Source organism: Lichenostomus cassidix, chromosome 19 (genome assembly GCF_008360975.1).
Source record: "Lichenostomus cassidix isolate B80296 chromosome 19, HeHo_3.0, whole genome shotgun sequence".
In the NCBI taxonomy this organism is placed as follows: Eukaryota; Metazoa; Chordata; class Aves; order Passeriformes; family Meliphagidae; genus Lichenostomus; species Lichenostomus cassidix.
The window spans coordinates 3,977,240-3,996,308 of NC_139499.1; the positions used below are offsets into that span (position 1 = coordinate 3,977,240).

Consider the following 19,069-nt stretch of genomic DNA (forward strand, 5'->3'; position numbering starts at 1 on the left):
GGATGCTTTATTTTGGACCATTGAGTAAGCACTTATTTTATTAGCAAATGAAAGTTAAAAATGGTGTTCTCTCTGAACTGCTGGGTAAATGCATGGCAATTATTATATAATTAAGAGGAAAAGTGCACCATTTGTGCATGCTGAAGGAAAAGTGTTGCCAGGCAATCCAGAGATTGCAAGGTAATTTTAATGTAAGCATCCATAATTGTTGTGTAATTTGGGAGGCTCAATAATCATGCAGCTGCCTGAAGCTCGCAGTCATCACAGCAGCAAATGCATCATTGCCAGTTGGCTTTTATTAGGGTAGAAATTGCAAACTGGATTCCTGTTGGAGCCTGAGAGGTGTTAATGGTGAGCAGGAAGAGGCTGCAGGAGCCAAGGTGGGGGGAGATGTGGGCTGATCATTTAAATCACTGCTGGTATCACATCATTCATGACCACTGTGCCCTGGAGAGGGCCAGGAGCTCCCTGGTCCAGGCAATGGCACGGTGCTGTCACCTGCTTTTAGCTGGGTTTCTGGGTTTAGCGTGTTTAATACCAGGAGTGCACTTTGATACAAGCTCAGCCCCAGCCTTCTTCACTGAGCAGTGAAGAAACAGGGTCAGGCTCTGAGAGTTAAGGAGATCTGCCCATGGTCAAGTCTCACTTCCTCTGGCCCCTGAAATGCTGGAAATGTATTTTAAGTGTGGTGATGTTACTGATTCATGTGTTCTCTTTTAATGCACCTATCAGACCTGGGCTCTGTGGTGTGAGCTGTGCCAGGAGTTGTTTAAGCACATGCAAACTACCTGGGTTCCTGGTGAAATGGGCCCTGTAGAAGAAAGGGATTTTACTCCCACTTTCAAGACTCCCCCAGTGCTGCTGGCCCTGTACACCCCCTCAGGAGCTGGGGAGGCAGGCTGGCCTCTGTGCGTGCAAGAACCACTGGAGTGGTAATTCCAGAGTGTGCTCAAGTGCTTTGAATAGGAAAGTTTGCTGGATTATTTGTGTCATTAACCAAAGCATGTGCTTAAGCATCTCTGTGAATTAGAGATACATGCAATTACCTCTCTTTCCACTTGTAACTCACTTCTAGTAGTGCTTGGCTGGGGTTATTTAAACTTGCTCCCTTCTAGTAAGGCAGACTTTGCTTTCCTAGAGATACTGAGCAGAAATGGGTGTGCTGGATAGGAAATAGTCATCATGCTTTGTCAAAAGAAATTAGGAATATACCAGGCAGATATCCCAGTTTGATTTTAGGACTGGGACATGGGTATCTTCATTTAGTAAGGACCTGAATAAGGAATAAGCAGAAAGGGCTGTCTGAGCAGGAGCCTGGCTGTGACACTGGCCAGGAGCAGGCACTTAGTGCAGAACACTCACGCAGGAGTGACCCAGTGGAAAACCCTGCTGACTTGCACAGTCCAGATGAAGCACAGTGACTGTCCCTGCTGCTGTGGAGCTGCAAGCTCAGTATTCGAGTCACGAGAAGCTAAAACAGGTTCTGTCAGTGTGGCTGAAGAAGAAAAAACCTTATTTCCTGCATTCTCCATAAAAGTCTGCAATTCCCGTGCTGTGACTGTGTCTGAGGTGGAGGGCAGTTCTGGTCTCCCCTTTGCAGAGGAAGGCTTGTCTTCTGTGAGCTGTGGGGTTGAAGGGAGGGTAATGACATGCAGCTAAAGCCATTGGGAAATTACCTTTCCACCAGCAGCTCTCTGCAGTGAGAACTGCAGTGACCCAGAGCTCTGCACACTGAGCCTGGAGCCTTAACAACGGGGCTGGCTTTTCAAAGCTGGCTCTTCTGAGATAAGACTTTATCTACTTGGTCATCAATATGTGAATATAATTTCCATTATCTTAAAAGGAAATTTAAGCAAATAAACCAACAGCTGAGCCAACACAGGCTCGTGTCTTCTGAAGAATGTCTACTGCTGGGTAAGCCCAGACTGGGTGTGCTGAAGTATCAGTGGTGTAGATGGTTTGATGTGGTTTGGTTTTTGGCAGAGGTGAGTTCCTCAGGCTGGTGTGGGTCAGCAGTGCTGGGGCACAGGTCTGTGGTGGAGCTGCTGTGTGCTCTACTGGGATTCCCAGCTAGCTGCTTGCTCCCATATGGGAAATTTGGACCTGTCTCTTCTCTGCTCCTGCCTCTTGCCTGTACAAGTTTGGAGCTCCTCAAACAGAGCATGTTGAGGTGAGAGCTACAGCTGCAAGGTGCTGGGTGTTATAAATGGCAGCACCAGGAGAAGAGAGGCTGGCTTGTGTTTTATCATGTGCAGACAAGCTCTCCTTAGATGATAAAAACCAAACAAAAAACGCTTTCATGAGCTGCAAGTGTTGCTGATACTGATCGATAAGGACTTTGTACAAGAGTGAGAGTAATTAGCTGGTGGAGCAGATCAGAGAGATGTGCTGGAGCTTCTTAAGAAAGATCAGGCAGTTTGATTTTTGTTGTTGTTTGATGCAGTTCTGTGACTGCTTGGGGTCAGAAGCAGCCCCTGGCACAGCCTGAGCAGGTTGTCTTGTCAGTGCCTGCTGCACGTGCCCTGCTCCCCTCATTCCTTGTTCTCCCTTGGACACTGCTGTGTGTGTGGCCATGGCAGGAGCTCTGCATGTCCCTGGGACTGGTGATAAGGGGTGTGCATTGTGGGCTGCAGGACATTTGCAGAAGGACAGCCTTTGACAAGGTTATTGCTCTCCCTTCCCCGTTGCTGGCAGTTCCCACATTTCCACTTCTGCCAGGAGCACGGGGCTCAGCCAGCTGCTGAAGGTGGAGCACAGAGGGCAGCTGAGCTACTCCAAAGGGCCGGGTAGTGCTGAGGGTGTGAGACTCTCTGCAAAACCTGGGCTTAAGCAACTTATCCAAGTGGGAGAGGCTTAATGGGTGCAGCAAGAGAACAGCAGAACAGTGGAGAGCTGAGAGCAGCAGAGCCTGCATCCTCCCCCAGCCCCTGCAGTAAGCTGAGCATGGGATGTGGGTGTTCCCCTTGCACAGCCCACGACATCCCTGTCCTCCAGCCCTTCCTCAGCAGAGCACTGTGGTTGAGTAGTCTGTGTGGAGCTCTGGATGGTGGTGCAGCAGTTTCCTTGGGAGGGTGTTAAATCATTTCTTTGCTACAGGGGTGATGTGAGAGTAATACTAAGCAGACTCTGCAGTAGCACCATATGGATTGCTTTTGCCCTTGAATGGGAATGGGATTCTGGTTTTAATCAAGCAGAATTCAGCACTGGCCTCAGTAAATAGCAGGATGTGTCAGTGCATTGCAAAGTTTTATGTGTATAATTTTTAAATGAGCTTTTAGCAAGTTTGTATTAACCTGCTGGTGCTCCAAGGTTTCCAGAGGGGAATGCAGTGAAAAGCACCTTTTCTAAAAGGACTAAGGAGCAACATCTCTTTCTAGCACTTCTGTTTCTGTCCCCCTGGGTCTTCACTCCCTGTTAGTGGAGTTGTTGGTAGACAATTCCCAGGCATTTGCCTCTGAGTGAAGGGGAAAATCTGTTTAATCCTGGGATAGCCTGTGGGATCTAGAAATGAGGAGTATTTGTGAAATGGCTGTTTTGTCCTACTGAGGGCAGCTGAGGGACTGAGCAGAAAAGAAAGATGTGCTCAGCAGGGCTTTGCTGAGGAGCAGTGATGGGGCAGGGAGGCAAAGGCAGAACAGTAGAGACCCAGATAGGAGTGTACAGATAGGAACCAGCTGGCCCAGCAGCAGAGAACCTCCCCAAAAATCCACCCCTTTCTCCAGCCCCATCTACTGGACCACAGCTGGCTGCTATGACCAACTCAGTTCAAACACTTTGTAGTGAAGAAACAAACAAAAAAGCCGTAAAAAGCCAGATTTTTTAGAGAGACCTTTTATTTTGGGTAGTTGTTTCCTACAGATTTGAATTTGAATACCCAAGTGCAGGTTTTTGCCAGCAGCAATAGATGCAAGTGTAACTTCTAGAGCTCTGTCTGAAATCAAGAGGGACATAGGAAGATGGTCCTTTCCCAAGGGTTGCTAACACCCTGAGAGCTCTGAATCCTCCTTTGAGGTTGTATCTCCACAGCATCAGCCTTCAGCAGGCTGTTTTTGGGCTCCATACCCAAGTTCAGGAGGCAGACTTGACTTTTAGGCATCATTCCCTTGTTTCTGAGCACCCTGGAGCTCTAGGGCTTGACTAAGTCCAAGTTCAGATATCCCTGGTCAGGCTTTCTAACACAATCTGTGATAAAATGTAGTACACAGACACTCACCTACCCTGCCTGCTTTGTTCATGGGGTGGCTGTGAGGACTAACAAACAAGTATTTCTAACATGTTTGAGATCTTTGCCTGGATCATGCTCAGGGTAACAAACCCGTGGGATTGTTATCCAGATGCAGATAGGCCTGAAATAGTGTTACCTTTCCACTGAAGTGAAGAATAGGTCTAATAAAACCAAATTTAACAGCATGCTGCATAATCAGACTTTGTCCTAAGGGCTCTGTGGTATCTTACATGGTTTCATTTTAATTATGAAGGAATACCAGTCTCTGCTTCAGGTTTGTCAGCACAGAAAGTGCAGGGTGTTTTAGAGCCCAGGGAAGTAATTCAGGTGAGCTGCTGAGCTCTGCTTTTAGAGCAAAACCCTTTCCAGGTAAGAGCAACGTGTGGAGCCATTTTGTCAGCAGGCAGCAGTGCCCATAGCTGCTGGGGACCAGCAGAAATGGGCACTGAGCAAACACAGGGCAGCTGGAAGGCTGCCCACAGTGTTCCTCCACTTTCATTAGATTGTACAGAGGCAGGGAATGTATTTTACATAATACACAGTTATGTGATAGAGAAAATGGTTTGTGCTTTTATTTTGTTTGGGTTGTTTTACTTTCCCATAAGGAAGAAATAATAAAAAGCCTGGAGTACCTGCTTGCCTTAATTTTCACAGAGCAAGCCCCAGGGATGTATTCACCTGGTCCATGTTTGTTTTGAGTTTTTTTAGAGGCTTTGGGAATCTTAGCCCTATGGTATCACACTTGACACCAGACACCTGCCTGAAAGGCAGCTCATCATCTCTTGGAGAAAAACTTCACTCCCCCCTCACTCTTATTTGCTCTCCCTCTATTACCATAATGAAATGTCAGCCTGCCACCAGCTCTGCTGCAGAGCAGATGTCTCCTCCTAATTACTGTTGTTGCAGGGTTTCAGTGTTTATCCTGACTGTCTAGGCAGGCTGTTACAGCATTAACTGCCTCCCATCACAGCCTGGCCACGCAGTTGCTGCACATCTGGAGGAGGATGTAAGTACTGCTGCTCTCCAGCAAGTTATTTTCTGCTGGATCTCCAGAGCAGCTCTTTATTCTGCCAAGGACAGCATCCCCCAGCAGTGCTTTAAACTGAGGAGAGGGCCTTGCAGAAAAAATATCAGCAAGTATGACTTCCCCTGCCCAAGCGTGGTCTGCTGGAAAGTTGGCTTGAAAAGAGCAGAAAATTAAATGAAGTTTGTTCATTCTTAGTCCTAAAGCACAAACAGGGATGCTCGACAGGGCAGGCTGCTTTTGTGGCAGTGTGGTGGTCAGGTTTGTAAAGCAGGAAAGGGTTAGACCAGCTTTTTCCGCCACCCAACATGTATTTCCTAAGAGATACAAAAGGTGCTCATGGGGAGGTATAAAACCAAACATGCTCCATTTGCAAGAAGGAAATGTGAAAACAGTGGTTGGAGCCAGGGGAGGAGGGAGGCCAGAGGGTTCTGGTCCTCTGGGAAGGGCAGGATTAGAGCATTTCCTCCTCTTTCTTTAGTAAAGTCTCCTGGGTTCTCTACAGTTCTGCTTTTGGCGTTGTTTTCTGTTCTGAAAGTTGGAGGTTTTTTATTTGTCAGGTTCTCCAAGTTCCTGAGAAATCAGCCACGTTCCTACAGTTCCCTGCTTCCCTCAGTGGCCTGGAAATGTCTTTCAACTGCAATATTGCACAAGAGGAGTGGTTTTTGTTGCTGTTCTCAGTGCATCAGCCTCCAAGCTCTTTGCAAGAGTTTGTTTCGTTTTTGATGTACAAGCACTTCAGCTGCAGCCCACAGTTGGCCTCATGGAGCTGAGACAGAGCTGGAGTCTTTGCTGGAGCCTTGTGGAGCCAAGGACCAGATTTGGCCACAGCCCTGAGTGCAGGAGTGGTGGGAATTGCTGGGAGCTTTGTGCCATGGTGGGGGTTTGGGGTGACGCAAAGCAAGTTCAGGTTGTTTCTTTGTGGGTTTGGCTGTATAAAGAGTACCTCTTTGGGGTGCTGGCACCAGCCAACTGGTGATTTTTCCAAGCTTGGAGCTCCATCTTTTGAGTTGGAAATGCCCACTGATTTTAGAGCTGTTGGCACTCAGCTGCTTGTCACCTGTTTGATTCTACCTGTGGTTCTGTCCCTTTTAATGAGCTTCACAGCACCACCATTTCAAAATAAATGAACTAAAAGTGAACCTCTTTATTTGGGTCCCATAAACCTTTAATTCAGCAAGTGTCCCAACCCATCAGCTGGTTGATGAGGCCAAGCTAATCTGCAGGATTTGAGTGTTTTCCCTTTCCAGCAGCATTGCTTGTTCCCACTGTTAGAGCTTTCCCTGAGTTCATGTCTGTCCTTTGCATAATGCATAGATGTGTTTCTGAGAATTGTGTCCCATTGAAGTACCAAAAAGGCTGTAGGAAATGGCCCTTCTACATTATATTCCATCTCCAGCAGCAGCTAGGAGTGGTGTTCCTGAGCTTGCACCTTTGTTTTTACCCTCCTGGAAAGGTTTCCCCTGGGTGTGTTGGCTGCCATGACAGACCATGCTCCTGTTTTGGGGTGTTTTTCAGTGCACTACCAGAAGATCATCCACCGGGACATCAAGCCTTCCAACTTGCTCTTAGGAGATGATGGGCATGTCAAAATCGCTGATTTTGGTGTCAGCAATCAGTTTGAAGGGAATGATGCCCAGCTTTCCAGCACGGCAGGGACACCAGCCTTCATGGCACCAGAGGCCATCTCACAGACTGGCAAAAGTTTCAGTGGAAAGGTAGGTCTTTGTTCAGAGCTGGTGTCTCCTGGGATCCCCCAGGCATGGCACAAAGGCCAGTGCCACACTTGCATCCTGAGTGCAGTGCAAATTAGGGCTGTTATTTAGTAAAACTGAAGCTCTAATTCTGTCCAGTCCAGGCAAAACTCACATTGGTTGTTCTGTGCAGTGGGCAGACACTTTGCTGTGGATTCCTGCCCAGGCATAAGCCATGCTAGAACCCTTTCCCCACCCAAAGGGAAAGGAGGAAACCCTTGATTCCCTTCCAAAATAATCAAGAGTGCTGCTGAGCACCAAGGGCATGTCTTGATTCCCTGAAAGGCACTCCTGAGGGTGGTGATGCAGACATGGAGATAGAGTCTAATGGGGAAATTCTGTCTGGAAAACCTTTGAAATTCAGGCCTTCATGATGTAATTTCCTGTAAGAAGGCTCTCCTTGCTGGTCACAGTGGGGCAAGGGAGCAGTGCCTGGCCCAGCACAGCCCTCATTCCTCAGGTGTGCTGCAGGTGCCCTTAGGAGCCCAACATCAAAGTGACAGAAAATGTTAAATCCACACAAACAGTGTTCTCTGAATTGGTGGGGAAATCCAGCTTGCTCAGATCATCTGTGTTGCATCTCCTTTACTGCCTGTTCGTGTTCTCTTTCAGGCACTGGATGTGTGGGCCATGGGAATCACCCTGTACTGCTTTGTTTATGGGAAGGTAAGCTGCCCTTCAGCTGCTGGAGCCCTGCACTGTCTGTCTGCCTGGCTTTTGACTCATTCCTTTCCAAATAAAGGCAAATATTAGAGACCAGGCTCCCAAATCCCCCTGCAGATCAGAAGGGGCTGTGATCTGTGGAAAGGATCGTTTCCAGCACTGGTCCCTGGATGCAGAGCCATTGTTTGTGCTACAAACCCACAGCAGAATCAGCAGCACCACCAGCAGTTTGTGGAGGGTTTATTCACATTTCCTGCATTTAGAAATGAGCCAGAGCATGGAGAGAGGCATAGGATTGATCCCAAACTGCTGCAGCACTTTAGCAAACCAGATTACAGAAAGCTCTCTGTCTGCCAAAGCTGAGTTAGGACTGCTAGGGGTTCCAATTTGGCAGAGGCAGCTCTTCAGTGCTGCCTCCTGCACACTCCAAGTCTTGCCATGGCTTTTCCCTCACCTGTGGCCAGAACCCCCATGTCCCACCCGTGTTCTCCCAGGATGAGCAGTACAGCAGGTGTGTGCAGTCTGTGTGGGCAGGAATGTTACCTGAATCTCTGTCCAAGCACAGACCACTGCAGGTCCCACCTCACAGGCACCAGGCATCTAGCTCTGGGGTAAGAAGTGGCCAGAGAAGGTGGCAGAGGCAGCTCATTGTCACCTGGCAGGCTGGACAAAATAGGATATTCCAGTCCAGTTATGTATTCCCTAGAGTCCTTCTGTCTTTCTGAATTTGTTTTGTTAATAAGGAATGAATCAATTTATTGTGTGTGGGGAGATTTTATTTATTTCCATTTCTGTGTAAAATCTAGGGAGTGCAGAGGGTGTACTTGTGTTGCATGAATGACAAATGTCTGGGTGGTGCCAGGGTCTTGGACAACTGGAAAATCTCTTGTTTGTTTTACAGTGCCCTTTTATAGATGAATATATTCTTGGTCTTCATAACAGGATCAAGACCAAGCCTGTGGAGTTCCCAGAAGAGTGAGTAAACTTTACTCTGCTACTGTAAAATAAAGTTCAGTTTTCAGCATCATTCTCTGTGTGGCACAAATGCCAGTGGGTCACCACAGAGGGATGGACATGGGTGGGTGAGGTGCTTGTCCTGAGATGTGCAACCACAGGTCAGTGAATCCCCTCCTCTGCCTTCTCTAGCACACCCCAGGAAAACATAGTTTTGTGTTTTGTGCTGGCAGAGGGGTGCTAGTTATGAAAAAAACCAGAAATTAATTTACCTGTGTGTTATTGAGGGGCTGCTCCCTCCTGCTTTGGTCAGTAAAGGAAACCCCTGTGGCGCACAGTGGCAGTGCTGGGATGGTCAGCTGGGATGTCTGGTTGGGTCACAGTGTGTGCTCAGCAGTGCAGGGGATAAGCCAAGGCCACCTGTGGCATTTGAGCAGTGCAGGTTCAGTCCTGAGGTGATGAGTGTTTGTGGTGTTGTCAGAGAGTGGCAGGAGGTGATGACACTCCCCATGTATCCAGTGGTGGCTCGATGGTCACCATTCCTGTAGCTTCAAGTGTTGGCCACTCCTCAGCATTTCCTCCAGCCTCACACCTTTTGTGCCTTTCTGTTGGTGATGGATTTGTTTCCTCTGGTTCCTGTCAGATGAAGTAGCCAGAGCTGGACTCCTTGTTTTCCTTCCCAAATCTGCACAGTCGTCAGGCAAAGAAGTCTTGACCTAATTGCTCATTCTAATAAAAATGTATAGGTAAAATGATTTGATTTAAAGCAAGCACAAAGAAATGAGAACTCTAAAGAAAGGCACACGTGGTGTTAAAGAGGAAGGGAGGAATGTTATAAGGCAGCCTGTGACATGTGCATGTATCAAACATCCATGGCAAGGCAAGATTTTCTGTGAGATGCTCACTGAATTTTCACATTACAGTGAAGGTTTGGCCTCTGCCTTGGTAGTCCCAGACCTCCTTCTGATTCCACAGAAAGCAATGGATACTCAGGGTGCCCTATTTTAGATATTTGCCTCAGCTGGACTGACTCAGCCCTGGCTCCATGGGCTGCATTAATTACCCCTACATTGATGAGGAGACACAGCCACTGCAGACAGCTCGGCCACCTCTGCCCCCGTGGAGCCACACAGGACTTGTGGAGCTCCAAGGACCTGGGGACACTTGTTAGATGGCACACACAGAGCCCAGTGTAGGTATGGAGCAATTCTGGCAGGACCAGATGACCAGGCTTGAGGCTTTAGGAGCACAAAGGCTGCTCATACTCCACTGCCATGTTCCTACCTGCAGCTGGAACAGGACTTTGTCTTGACAGCACTGTAGCCAAAAAATCCCCAAACCTGTTTATGTCTCCTTGGCAGTTTTCTCCTTTGCTCAGGGCTGGCAAAACTCCCACCTTTCCCTCAGCCACCTTGTATTTGGGTTAGCAGTCAGCTTACAAGTGACTGCTCCCATCTGCCTCTGCAGTAAGTTATTAATATTTAATGGGCTAACTGGGTTGTGCTGAGATCCTTTCCCTCGTTCAGGCATTTCCTTCAGCGATAATTGGGCTGCATGATTTATGTGGATTCCTCAGTGACCTGCTCTCCCAGTCTAAAAAAAGCTGCACCCCTGATTAGGTTGCTGGAGGAGCTGAGGGTTACTGGGTGTTGACAGCTGTCCAAACCACATCTATTTGTTAGAGGCAGCAACAGAGACATGGAATTCACTGGAGTGGATCCACCCTGACCTCCTGCAGAATTAGCACCTCTCTATAGTGAGGAGTATTTTGGTTTCAATTTATTTCACCATGGCTACAAAAGACACATTCCTGTTTGCAGACAGCCCGTGGAAACTCATTGCCTGTTTCCTGACAACCTTTAGGACAGATGGATCTGACTGTACAGGCATCACCATCCCGTCCCTTCCCTTAGAGACGCTGGGATAAATATTTATGGCACTGGAGTTCCCATTCATGTCACTGAGCCCTTGGCATGACACGAGCTAAATGGGCTTAACTCACACCCTGAGGATCCTGGCAGGACTGAAAAGCAAGCTGAAGATGTTTCTTTTCAAACATGTGTTAGGAGAGTCAGAAGCTCTGCCTTGTCCCTCCTGGTGAAGTCCAGGACAATGTTCCCTGACCTGGGGATGCTGTAAAGTGATCTGTGGTGCTGGCAGCCTTCCTGAATGGATGCTGAGCTCTGTGCTTGGCATTTTCCTGAGAGCTCTTACAGGAATATGACAAATCCCAGACAGCACAGGCTTTTCAGATGAAAAATGCCATCAGGCACAGCATGCAGGCTGCTGCAGACTGGAGAGAAGGGAAACCAGGAAACCAGGAAACTGGAGAGACAGGATGATGTGATCTGTTACCTGTCCATAACCCACCTGACACTTGGTGATCCTGTTTATGGGGCTTTTCCCCGTGACTTTAATCCTGTGCTGTGTAGAAATCAATCTGGTGCCCGGAAACGTTACGTGATTTTATATTCTATTCTATATTTTATATTCTATTACGTTTATATTCTATTTGTTGGACTGAACTGATGTTAAGTATTTTTAAAATGCCATCTCAACTTCATCAATGGGGTGTCTGGAGGGAATCTGTTTATTCTGACCTCCTGAATGCAGTCACTGCCCATGGCTGCTCCTCTGGAGCTCATCTGAAGAGCTGCACCATTCTTTCCCTTCCCACTGAAATTGTCACCCAAGTCTCTGAGGACTCATCCTGCTGTTCCTCTTCTCTGGGATGTATTGCCTGTGTACAGCAGACCCTTGATGGACTCTGTGTTTAGGCTTTAAACTGAACCCCCTTTCTGCCTCGGAACAAGCAATGTTTCCTTGTGGTTGTTTGTAAAGATCTCCTAGCCAAAGTCCAAATAAAATATTCATGAATTATTAAACAGCAGCTCTGTTTTCATCAGACTGAAATATCCCTTGTTGTGATGTGGTTTTCATTTTGGTTAGTGATCGTTTGTTCTCTTCTCTGCTTGAGGAGGGGGAGTGCAGAGGAGGTGGGCACAGCACCTGGTGCTCACCACTGTTTTCAGTCTCAAATCCAGCCTTCCTGGGGAGTGACATTTTATGCTGCCAAGTTCCATCTCCATGCAGAAACACAGTTCTTCAAGAGTCAGTTGTGACACAGACTTTTTGCTGCCTAATACAGTTCAGTCACATGCTGGCATTTTACTGCAACAGCACTTTGATCATCTAGATCTAGTCTGTTTTAAAGCCATCTCCTGTATCATTAACCACAGGAGTCATTACAGCCTTTGGGCTGCAGGACCAAGGGCTCCCTGGCAATAGAGTGGCTTCTGGGTTCAGGCACTCTCACATTTAGATCTCGGAAATAATGTAAAAAGTTTAGATGTATTTCTCCTATTTGTGTTTGTTTGTTCTCTCTTTTGGTTACCCCATGGGTGATCTGTACAGGTAGAGAATACCAAGTTACAGGCTGGCTGCAATCAGTGGTCTGGAAGCAAAATAAATAACACAGCCTGGAAGCTTGGCTGGGAACTTGAGTGTTGGATGGGGGAGTTTCATCCAGCACATAGCTGCTCATGATGCAGGTTCAGCAAAGCAAGCTGTGCCCCTCTTGATTGACTGAGCTCAACTCTAGTTCTGCTCTCAGGAATACTTAGTTGTTCCAGAATCTGCCCTCAGAAATTCCCCTGTGATGTGCTGCCTTTACAAATGTCCTTAGACCCATTCACCTGATCCCTCATGCTGCAGTCTGAGTGTGTGCTGTGGTGTTAGTGGGCAGAACAGGATAACCAAGCCCTGTAGCAGTCATTGGGATGCTTTCCTTTTTCAAGCCAGGTTTGCAGAGAAAATACCTCCTGAGTAGAGCAGATTCTTAAGCAAGTAACTGCAGTAAGAACTGTGCATTGCTGCACTTACAATTCCCTTGTTAACTGTGTGCTGCTGTTTTCTTCACTCAGAGCACAGATAAGTGACGAGCTCAAGGAGCTGATACTGCGCATGCTCGATAAGAATCCAGAAACAAGGATAACAGTCCCTGAAATTAAGGTAAATTGAACCTTGATATTTGAGATTTTAGTCTCAGTTGGTTTTGTGTTCCTGTGGTACCTTCTAATGAGGCAGAGCTGTTCCCAGTGTTTGTTTTGGGAGCTCTCTCTGGCACCCTCCCTCGGAAAGTGCTCATTTTGCAGCCACAGCTCCAGCGCTGCTTCTTGCTTGGGGAATATTGACAAAAGCTTTCTTGTTTACTTATTTAAATGAAAGTTACTCAAAAGCTGGCTGATCTCAGTGAATCCCTGGGAGAATCAACACTGTCAGGGGAACTGCTAGCTGCAGAGCCTGTGCTGGCAGTGTTGGATGTGTTTTCCAGGGGCTGGATGTGTGTTCCTGCTCTGGTCCTTGTGTGGCCAGTGGCCTCAAGGCAGTACATTTGTTTCTATCACCATTATTTGGGAGATGTTTAATAATAGAAAGAATGAACATGCTTGGTAGAGCACAATACTTCACAGGCTGTAGTTTCATTCTGGGTTTGCATGGGCTTGCTGTCCTCCTGTCACCCCTCACCGAGACCTCAGACCTGCTGGAGGATCTCAAATTTTCCAGAGAGATCCATCAGCATGCCCTACAAGGCAAGCTCTGCTTTGCTTTGTCACAGGCCAACAGCAGCATGTTTGCCACCAAAGCTGACAGTAGAAAAGTTGAGCTTCAGGAATAAATTGTGACATCCCTTCCCTCCATTCCCAGGAAGCCAAAGCCAGGTTTGGAGATGTATTTATGGGATTTCACTTGACAACTCTTGTAGACACCCTATAAGGCCCTGTGGGTAGAAGAGCAGAGCTCAATGCTGTGCACAGAAGATGGCTGGTGTGCTTGGGAACTTGTCTTGGATGCTGACAGAGGATGTGTCTCTAGTGCCAGGCTGGGCTCTGTGCTTAGCCCCTGCCCTTGGACAGGGCTTTCCTCCTGTTCACAGCCAAGGAGAGGCAGCAGGAAAAGAGGGCTTTTCTCTGCTGCATGTAAGAGAAAAGAGAAAATGCTCCAGAAAGCTCAGGTTTTCAAAGCTGATTCAGAGGGTGCTGAGTTCCCCAAGGTGCTGGTTGGTGACAGCAGATGTGACAGCACTGGGCCAGACTGCAGCCATTTCCAAGGCAGCTGGTCAAGCAGCATCTCTGGAAGTGGGAAATGGAGCAGAACTGACAGCTCCCCCCGCAGTGAGCCCTGTGCCCCCATTTCTGTCCCACCCAGAGCTGTGTGTCCCCTGTGCAGGTGCACCCGTGGCTGAGCAGGGGTGGTGCAGAGCCGCTGCCGCTGGAGGAGGAGCACTGCTCTGTGGTGGAGGTCACCGAGGAGGAGGTCAAGAACTCTGTGAAGACCATCCCCAGCCTGCCAGCTGTGGTATGTGTGAAATACACCACATCCTCTGAGCAGGGTACTGTGCTGAAGGCTTCAGCTGGTGGAGGAGGTTTGGAGAGGGGACACTCTGTTCCTGCATGAAATGGCCTTTTGACCCAGTGTGAACTCCTTGTGTCTGGATACTGCAGCAGCCAGGTTTTCTCAAGTAGCTGTTCTGTGGGTTCCTTTGCTTCGTGCTCTTTGCTGTAGTGCTGTAAAATGTCCACTGAATTATTAAAGAAGCTGTTGTTGCTCCTTTTAACTGGCTTCCAGGAGTCAGTCCTGCTCTTCTCACTGCTCTGTTCTCTTCCTCAAAGATCCTAGTGAAGGCCATGCTAAGGAAACGCTCCTTTGGGAATCCCTTTGAGGTCCAGACCAGGCGGGAAGAGAGATCCATGTCTGCTCCAGGGAACCTGCTGATGTAAGTACTCACAGCCCTGCCTGACTCTGCAGCATGGGCAGGGCAAGGTGTGTGGGGAGGGAGGGTGGGAAAATCAGTTTACAAATCTTTTCTGGAGCATTTCAAGAAAAAATTCCCTCCTGCATCAAACCCTGGAGATAAAGTCTACCTCAAGTCCTCTCAGATTGAAATACAGAAAATTAATGCACCCTAAAAACTCTAAACTTGAGTCTGGTTTTTCACCTGTTAGTTGATAATATGCTGTGATCAAAGACTGTTAGACAATGGTGAACTAAAATAATTTCAATTAGGGTCTAGTATAGAGGAGGGTTTAATTCTTCTCTCCTTTCTCTGGACAACAGAAATGCTACCAGATGAGCAGTTTATGTGGTTTTTAAACTCAAAATGAGAAGATGGGATTTGACCTGTGGTTTTGGGCCCATGTCTGGGCAGAGACACCATGGGCAGACAAAGGAGAGCACTTTGAAATTGATTTTTCACTTGAGAACACATACAGGATTTTTTCACACTGTTTTTTGCCAGTTATGAAATAGTGGAATACATTGCAAGGGGATATTGTGGAGGCTGGGTATAAATTATTATATTGGGATTAAAGAGGGAATAGAGATATTGATGACAAATAGATTCATCAACGGTTTTTAATCATGATGGTGTGTACGGGGATGGAGAGAGAATTCTTCTGTCCTTTACTTGGTTCTTTATTTTTTATTGATTTTGTTTTGTTATTGATTCCTTTCAGAGCCAGTGTTCTGGCCATCAGTCCAGTAAGTAACAGCTGGACCAGTAGCCTGATTTGGGACAATTTTTTTTATAAATAAAGTTGTCATCCCACAGAATCTGTAAAGCTGTGGCTGACAACAACGCTGTGTTGTCCCAAAATGATTCTTTGTGACCCAAAATCCCAGTACCATTCCTAGCAGACTCCCACGAGGGTGTGCTGAGTCTCACTGCAGCACTGACAATACAATTAGAGGAGTCTCTGTCTCACAGGTGTGTGGGGATTTAAGGGCTCAGCTCAATTAAGGATGATAATGTTTTAGGTCCCAACTGTGTATTGGAGATTTTAGTGAGGATTTTGCCTTGGAGTGCATGGCCAGACACCAGTTTAACATTTACACACCCTGTACATGAGTGCTGCTGTGGGACACATCTGGAGCATGGCAGTCACAGCTCCTTTGCCAACTTAGCACAGGGGATTTGCCCTGATTTGTTTCCCTTGGCTCACTGCCTACCCAATTAATTATTGCTAATTGGACACATGTCCCTACCCATACCTTCACTACCATTCCTGTGCACTGCACTGCTCTGAGATGGGGAAATATTTACTAAATTTGAAGAAAAATGTATTTTATTCTTCCCACTGTGCCAGGCAGGTAACTCAGAGCAAGGCAGGATTTCTTTTCAAACCTTGCCTGAATTGATATTGTGAGGTGGTCACCCTGAGCCTGTTTCCAAAAGGGACCTGTTCCACCTTCATTTGAGATACTTGAAAGCTCACCCAGGTGGTGGGAAAACTCCTTGATCCTTGATGCTGGTTCCTGCCTGGAGCTGGGTGCTTTAGTATCTGCTCAGAAAAAGCAGAGTTCATATGATCTCAGGTAGCTGTGCACCTTCTGATCAGCCACATTATCAACATCTTGTCCTTTATAAAATATTCTTGGGACTTCAAGATGAGCTGCAAGCCTCCGCTTTAATCTCCTTTTTAAAGTTGCTGGACAGATTCTTCTCAGCTCAGTCAAACCCAGCATCTTTCTTTTCAGCTCATTCTGGCCCTGTGTTTTATTCAGGCTCCTGAATAAAACAGGACTCCTTGTCCTGTACAGACTAAAAAGTTTCTTTTTTAAAGCAGCAATTTCCTGTGTTGTGCTGCAGTGTCCAGTGCCCTTAGTTCACAAAACCATACCAGGCCAGGGATGGAGCTGCAGCTATGCTGGGCTGACCTCTGCCCAGCTCTGTGAGCACTTAGAAACATCCAAAATTAAAGTGAATGGCCTTTGAATGTGCCAGTTCTCCACTGCATTAATCCCTGTGCTTAATTTCTCAATCTCATGCCATCAGTGCCAATTTTTGGCAGTAACAATTGACTTTATCCTAAATTACTTCATGCACAACTGGAGCTTTGAGAACCCATCTCGAAGCTGTTTAAAGAAAAGACATTTGCCAAGTCTCTCCGACAAATGGTGTTGTATATTAAACACTGCAGCAGGGATGCTCCTTTTAAGGCATATGGATTATTATTTCAAACTTTGGAAAATGCTTTACTGGCTGAATCTAATGAAAATAAATCTAAATAGATGTGTTGGATCTAATGACATTAATTTCAAGTGCACCAAGGCTAAATGGGGAATGTTCATTGTTCAGTGAGTTATCTCTTGATGACAGTGTTATTTCCACAGGGGCAAACAGAGTAGGCACTGAGCTCATCCACTTCTTAATTCATACTGGGTTGTTCCCTAGAAAAAACACTCTTAATATGCATATAAAGTGTAACATCAGTGCCAATGTTATGAATAGAGCTTTGTTAGTTAAAATAAATTTCAAGTGAGTCTGGATTGCTGTAAATGTTTAGGACCCTGCAGGAGCAGAAAATATAGCTGTAGTAAAGCTCTACAGAGTTTCTGCATGTCCAGCACCCTTGTAGCTGGACAGGGCACTCCAAAAGTGGGATTTTCCAGAAAAGCAGTGCCTGCAGCAGTCACTGTGCTCTGGACACGTGGCTGCTCATGAGGAGCTGAGAGAAAAATGAGCCACACATGCCCATGCACTCCTCCCCAGAGCTCCTCCTCCCCAGTGGCAGTGTCTTCAGAGGGACATAAATCAGCTTTTGTAATTTTGCATCTCCTTCTGGTTGTAGGTAGGAAATAACTTGTTGTATTTCTGCAGAAGAAAAAAGGAAAGCAATTAGAATCCTCCAGTTTCACATTCAATTTATTTAATTAGGCTGCATGTGAAATTGCCAGAGCCCTACTCACTGCTGCTTCAAGCATCATACATCTGTGCCATTTCTGAGGATATACTCTGTAGGAAATCCTCTGGCAGCTGAGCTGAGCTCTGGTACCAGAGCTTTCTGGTATTTGATGCCTAATTGATGACTCTCAAAATGGCACTGTCCTTCAAGCTCACCCTTTGGGATTTGGAGAGGAGGAAACTAAATCATGTGGCTGAACCTTCTTTTAATTTCTGCCAGCATTACCTACACTGTGTGCTGGGCTCTGTTCCTGGAAATGCTCTGTGCAGATGTCTGTGGTAGCAGGAGGGCTCTCCTGTTCCAGCCTTGGTGCTTTTAGAGGACACCATTAAGACACCACTGATTTAAAACAGTTCTTAACATAATACTGGGAGGAAGGAAAGCTTTTTAGCACTCTACAGACCTGGAAGAAGCAAAACCCTCTCTTGACTGTTATTTATTGCTCTGTTTATCAGCACTGAGCAGTCTAAAAGGCAGATGTTCAGTGCAGATGCACTCAGCAGGTGGAGGGGAACTAAAATGAAGATGCCCCATTTAGCAGCCCTTGTTTTGCACACCTAGAATGGTGTGAGTGCTGCCAGCTGTCACCTCAGCCTGCCAGCTGGGCAGTGGCCAGGTGTCACTGGATGCTGCCTTTCATGCAGGGTGTCCCAGGAGAGCAGTGATTCATGGAGCCTTAGGCATCCTGCAGACCATAGCCACATTCAAGCCCATCATTACAGTGGCTGCAGAAGCAACTGCTCATTTCTAATTTTCCAGCTCCAGAGTATTTTTTAAGCCCAGTTCAGCATTCACAGCTAAGTTCTGGGTTTCTGGTAGCAGTGTTTGCTGCACTTCTGCCTGCTCCACATTTCTCCTAATTGAGTCAGCACTGGCTTCACCACATTTTATTGCTCTCATTTATTGCAACTACTACCTATCAAATTAATTGCTGTGTTTTGACAGACCCAATTTACTTTCCCATTATGGCTGCTATTACTATTGATGAAATGTGGTTGTCAGCTCCTCCATGGGGGATCAGTTGGTATTTAAAAAGCCTACCTTGTTCCCAGCATTCCCAAAAAGACACCATAAGGGCTGTCACTGCCCTTAGGGCCATATTATCCATGTAGGTTAGGCATGAAGAAGCCAAGGGGGAAAAGGAGGTAAAAAAAGGTGGCTGGCCCAGGTCTGCAAGTAGAAACAGCTTCTCCTAAAGAAAGAACTGCATGTTTTGTGGGAAGAGCCCCACAGGCAGGTAGATATCCTCACAAGGATGATCCATGGCTGTGGCACACAGGATTTTCCCCTGGACTGACCCACCATCAGCAGGTCCCTCCAGTGAGGACACCAGTGCTCCTGTGGCTCTGCCCCAGTGTACAAGGTGCTGATAGGACACAAAAGCCCAGAGGTGCCAAATGACATGGCCCAGGGAAGCACAGCTGGACATCAGCAGTGTGCAGGAAGCCATCTGGAGCTTTCAGCAGTGCTAGGGGCTGGAGTGGGTTTGTACCAGTGCTACCAATGCCCATCCTCATCTGTCCTTCAGGTAAATGGGGCTGAATGTGTTCCATCCTCATTCCACTCTGCTCTCTAGGCTGATTAGGCACAGAAATACAAGCTCCTTCACCTGCTGCCATCATCTCCATGATCACTTTCTTCCTTTGTCTCGTTGTTTTGCTCTCAGGGACAGATTCCTCTTAAACACATCTGTATATTTGCATCC

The 19,069-nt window shown here is 47.0% G+C and overlaps 1 protein-coding gene across 5 annotated transcripts in view; it reads left to right on the forward strand.

Moving 5' to 3' along the window:
• CAMKK1 (calcium/calmodulin dependent protein kinase kinase 1) overlaps positions 1–19,069 on the forward strand; it is a 90,329-nt gene that overhangs the window by 63,467 nt on the left and 7,793 nt on the right. For all 5 annotated transcript variants that reach the window (XM_085078851.1, XM_085078852.1, XM_085078853.1 and 2 more), the window contains exons 10-15: positions 6,768–6,967; positions 7,616–7,669; positions 8,568–8,641; positions 12,544–12,631; positions 13,850–13,978; positions 14,293–14,396. In XM_085078851.1, coding sequence (XP_084934977.1) covers positions 6,768–6,967; positions 7,616–7,669; positions 8,568–8,641; positions 12,544–12,631; positions 13,850–13,978; positions 14,293–14,396 — 649 coding nt within the window. The remainder of the gene's footprint in view (positions 1–6,767; positions 6,968–7,615; positions 7,670–8,567; positions 8,642–12,543; positions 12,632–13,849; positions 13,979–14,292; positions 14,397–19,069) is intronic.